This window comes from Buceros rhinoceros, unplaced genomic scaffold (assembly GCF_000710305.1).
Source record: "Buceros rhinoceros silvestris isolate BGI_N320 unplaced genomic scaffold, ASM71030v1 scaffold1443, whole genome shotgun sequence".
Classification (NCBI taxonomy): domain Eukaryota; kingdom Metazoa; phylum Chordata; class Aves; order Bucerotiformes; family Bucerotidae; genus Buceros; species Buceros rhinoceros.
Window position 1 is genome coordinate 173,872 of NW_010402829.1, and position 3,840 is coordinate 177,711.

The 3,840-nt window shown below is 41.0% G+C and overlaps 1 protein-coding gene across 1 annotated transcript in view; it reads right to left on the bottom strand.

The window, feature by feature from the left end:
* The window catches only part of TRAPPC9 (trafficking protein particle complex 9), a gene marked incomplete at both ends in the record, with an annotated part of 201,795 nt that overhangs the window by 161,844 nt on the left and 36,111 nt on the right, over positions 1–3,840 (bottom strand). The window contains one exon of the mRNA XM_010132754.1: positions 2,802–2,947. Coding sequence (XP_010131056.1) covers positions 2,802–2,947 — 146 coding nt within the window. The remainder of the gene's footprint in view (positions 1–2,801; positions 2,948–3,840) is intronic.

Here is a 3,840-nt window from a genome sequence, read left to right on the forward strand (position 1 = left end):
TCCTGCTGCTTTAGACGATCAGCACTTTAAAACAAAAAAATAATTTATGTCAAAAATCAGGAATTTATTTCTTATGACCAGCATACAATCAGAGCAGCTTAACAGATTAGACTTATCCCATTTACTGTTCCCATTCAGAAAAGCTTATCAAGCTGAAAATACTTCCTCAAGAGTTTCTAAAGGGGTTTGTTTCCCTTTGGTTTGTCTGCAGTACTTGATTTTCTTTGCTGTAACAATAGTTTAGCCAAAATAAGGCTTACATACTTCCATGTAACTGCCCTGTACAATATAGACCTCGCACGGCGCACACAGCACAGAAATAAATCCTAACTTGAACTGTTTCAAAAAACATGCCAGTTCCTTTGGATCCATCAAGGAACAAGAATGTTGCATCATACAGCTGTTTCACAAGATTAGCAATAAGATTTTGTTTAAATGAACAATACATGACAAGGTGTAACTCAGATCAAATGCTGAAAATTTGCTGCCAAGTTTTAAAAAAAATTAAGAGAAAAAAATAAGCTGAGTTCCAAAGAATTACTCCCTTAACGAGAAAGGACTTTGAGATGTTCCCACGTTTACATTTTTTAAATTTCTTATCCTTTACCTAATTATTTCTTACCCTTTAATTTCCTATCTCCTATCTTTCGAAATCAAAGTAGTAGTGCAACAAAACAGCATCAAGCCACATCCATCCAAACTGCCAGACCTCTGCATATCCCCCCATTCCTCCTGTTTCAACCATTTACTGAAAATACGCATCGTCGTGAAACGAATTAGAAAACGTGCACGTTGTTCTCAGGGTGAGGGATATCATCTTAACCACAATCTGCCTGTGCTGTGGACCCCTGGTTAAGTCCAACATCAAACCTAAAAGACTGGCTGGAAAAAGCCTGCAGCCCCACGTTAGAATGAAGAAACCACCCAGCGTGATTCCCTGAGCAGTGACCCTGCAGGCTGGGCACGATCCAGGTGAACGAGCTACGCTGCTGGAGAATCATAGAATCATCTGGTTGGAAGAGACCTGAAAGATCATCGAGTCCAACTGTTACCCCTGCACTGCCAGGGTCCCTACACCATGTCCCTCAGCACCACACCCACAAGGTTTTTAAACACTTCCAGGGATGGGGACTCCACCACCTCCCCAGGCAACCCGTTCCAATGCTGCACAACCTTCTCTGGAAAGAAATTTTTCCTGATATCCAACCTAAACCTCCCCTGGCGCAACTTGAGGCCATTCCCTCTCGTCTTGTCATTCTCAATATGGGAGAAGAGATTGACCCCCACCTCCCTACAACTTCCCTTCAGGTAATTGTAGAGAGCAATAAGGTCCCCCCTGAGTCTCCTCTTCTCCAGACTAAACAGTCCCAGCTCCTTCAGCCGCTCCTCATAGGACAAGTTCTCCAAACTCTTCACCAGCTTTGTTGCCCTTCTCTGAGAGACTCAGTTTTAACAGCAGATGAAAGAGGACTGAGAAAGGTAAAAAAGGAGAGGGCTGAAAAGGAGGAGTCCCAGACAGCAACGCCATCCACTAACAGTACCACTGCCACTGACGGAGAAACGGAGGACACGGGAATCGGAAAGCATTCCCCATCACTCTCTTACACATTCTTGCTTGAAGGGGGCAGAGACCAGCAGACAAAACATAAAGTTCTGGTATGGAGGATCACACATGCTTGTCTAACTCAAAAACTGCTGCCTTACCTTGTTCCTGAACTATCTATTTGAAGAGTTAGTTGGAGCCACTAGTGACAGTGACCTGCTAAACGTTTAGTATGTTACTAAAGTTCAAAGCACGATACAGAAAATCTAACAAATCTTGGTAACACTGCAAAGCACTGTTGTTCTCCTTTTTTAGTACCGTGTAATCACAAAGAAAATCAGTGACATAAGGAGCCATGTTAACACCATTCTGCAAACTTCTGTATTCAAGTTTTTACAATCAGCGCTATTCCGCGGCCACAAGAGTCCTTTTTGCACTGACACTAACGCCTATGTTAAAAATTATCATGCACATGACACGCACAAAAGTAACACAAAGGTCAACAAGATTTTTTTACTTAATCCAGGATTTGAAAGAAGCCTGGTGATCTATTTCCAACGGCCAATTACGGCACTGAAGCACTTCATAACCAACAAAATAATCCTCCAGCAGAAAATCACCAGTATTCAAACACTGCTGATAAAGCTGCTTGGATTTTTGCTGAACTCTCTTTAAGAAAACCTGACTAATGAAGACAGTTAATCATTCTGAGCTTACGTTAAATCATAACAGAATATCAAATCGTCTCTCCAGGGAGGAAAAAATGGATCTGAAAACCAATTTTAAAATCCCAGTGGTCTAACACTGGGATTCCGTGGGTGATAAACCACCACAGTCCAGTTCCCTACGAATTTGCATCTTTTGTCCAAGAAGCTGCAGCTCGTTCATCCCGATGGTTTCGCGTTCACGTTGATACCCTTACCAGAAAAGGGGAACCCCCAGAGCGCAGCTAGCTCAGGGCACCACACCTCGAAACGGGCTAAGCCGGCTGCTGCCCACAGAACGTGTCAGAACTCAGTTTTCCCTGATTCCTCTTTTGTTAGAGAGGGAAACTAAACCAGTTTATCTCCTCTGAAAACCAATTTTATTCTTCTTTTGAATTTAAAACTGTCCCATGGAGAACAAAGCTTCTCCTTCAGAACTTGACGATAAAAGCTGATTATTCCAAATACAAGAAAGTAATGTTGAGGTTTGCTTTCCTTGACAAAGAAAGATTTTCTAATTTAACAAAATGGAAAATGCTGCAGATTATTCTTACCTATTTTCTTACTCCGTTCTTCCCCACGACTGTGCGCAATAATTGGAGAATATATGAAGGGGCTTTTGGTTGACACATTCTGACCAAGCAGACTCTTCATTTTGTGAGGTCGGAGGCTGGTCGGGAGGTTCAAGAGCTTCACTGATCTGTTGAGTAAAAATAATTTTTTTATATTTATCCCATTTTATTTTATAATAGATGGTTGTGTTAAAAATGAGCTGATAAAATACCAAATGATGCTGAGTGGGAACCGATTAAAATACCCGAAACGGCAAATCTGAAGTAGACATCTACAGCACAAAAGAAAGTAACACCAACCCAAGGAAACTAAAGACAAGTTACACGCAGACTGAACAACAGATACACCTCAAGTCCAGTGCAGAGTAACCAAATATTTAACTTAAACACAAACTGGAAGCCAGTCAACATTTCACTGGACAATGTAACACAAATCAAGAACTTCTCTAAGGTGAATAAAACAGATTTTTAAAAAATTAAAATGCACAGAGGTGCTTCTGGAAGGAAGGAAACATCCCAGAAATTTGAGTGTGTTTGTTGAACAACCAGAAAGCAAACACAAACAGACAGAAAACAAATTATTTATAGCCTATATCCCTGTTAGTCCCAAATCCCTACCATCACACACAGGGAAATCTCTGGCCTTCCAATACCGATGGGAAGTTAAGGACTAAATATTGGGCATCAAAACAAGCGCCAGATTAGCGGTTATTCAGTAAAAGTAGCAGCATTTATAGGAGACTGTAAGAATCCTAGTTACCCAGAGTCAGGAAGGAGTCAGGAAAGGAAAATCAAAAGGTGAATAAAGGCACTGTACAGTATCGTAGCTATTTTGAAGTATTTGTGCTTTTAACTAAGAATGTTCTCAAGAGACAAGACTTTCTCTCCCTTCATAATCGCTCATGGATTACATTTCCAACTTCTTTAAAATTTGGTTTTCAAGTAAAAATCTCCTATAGAATCAAACCCCGATTTTTGCCGATTGCTAAAGTCATCTCACCACATGGAGGTGGACAAGCAG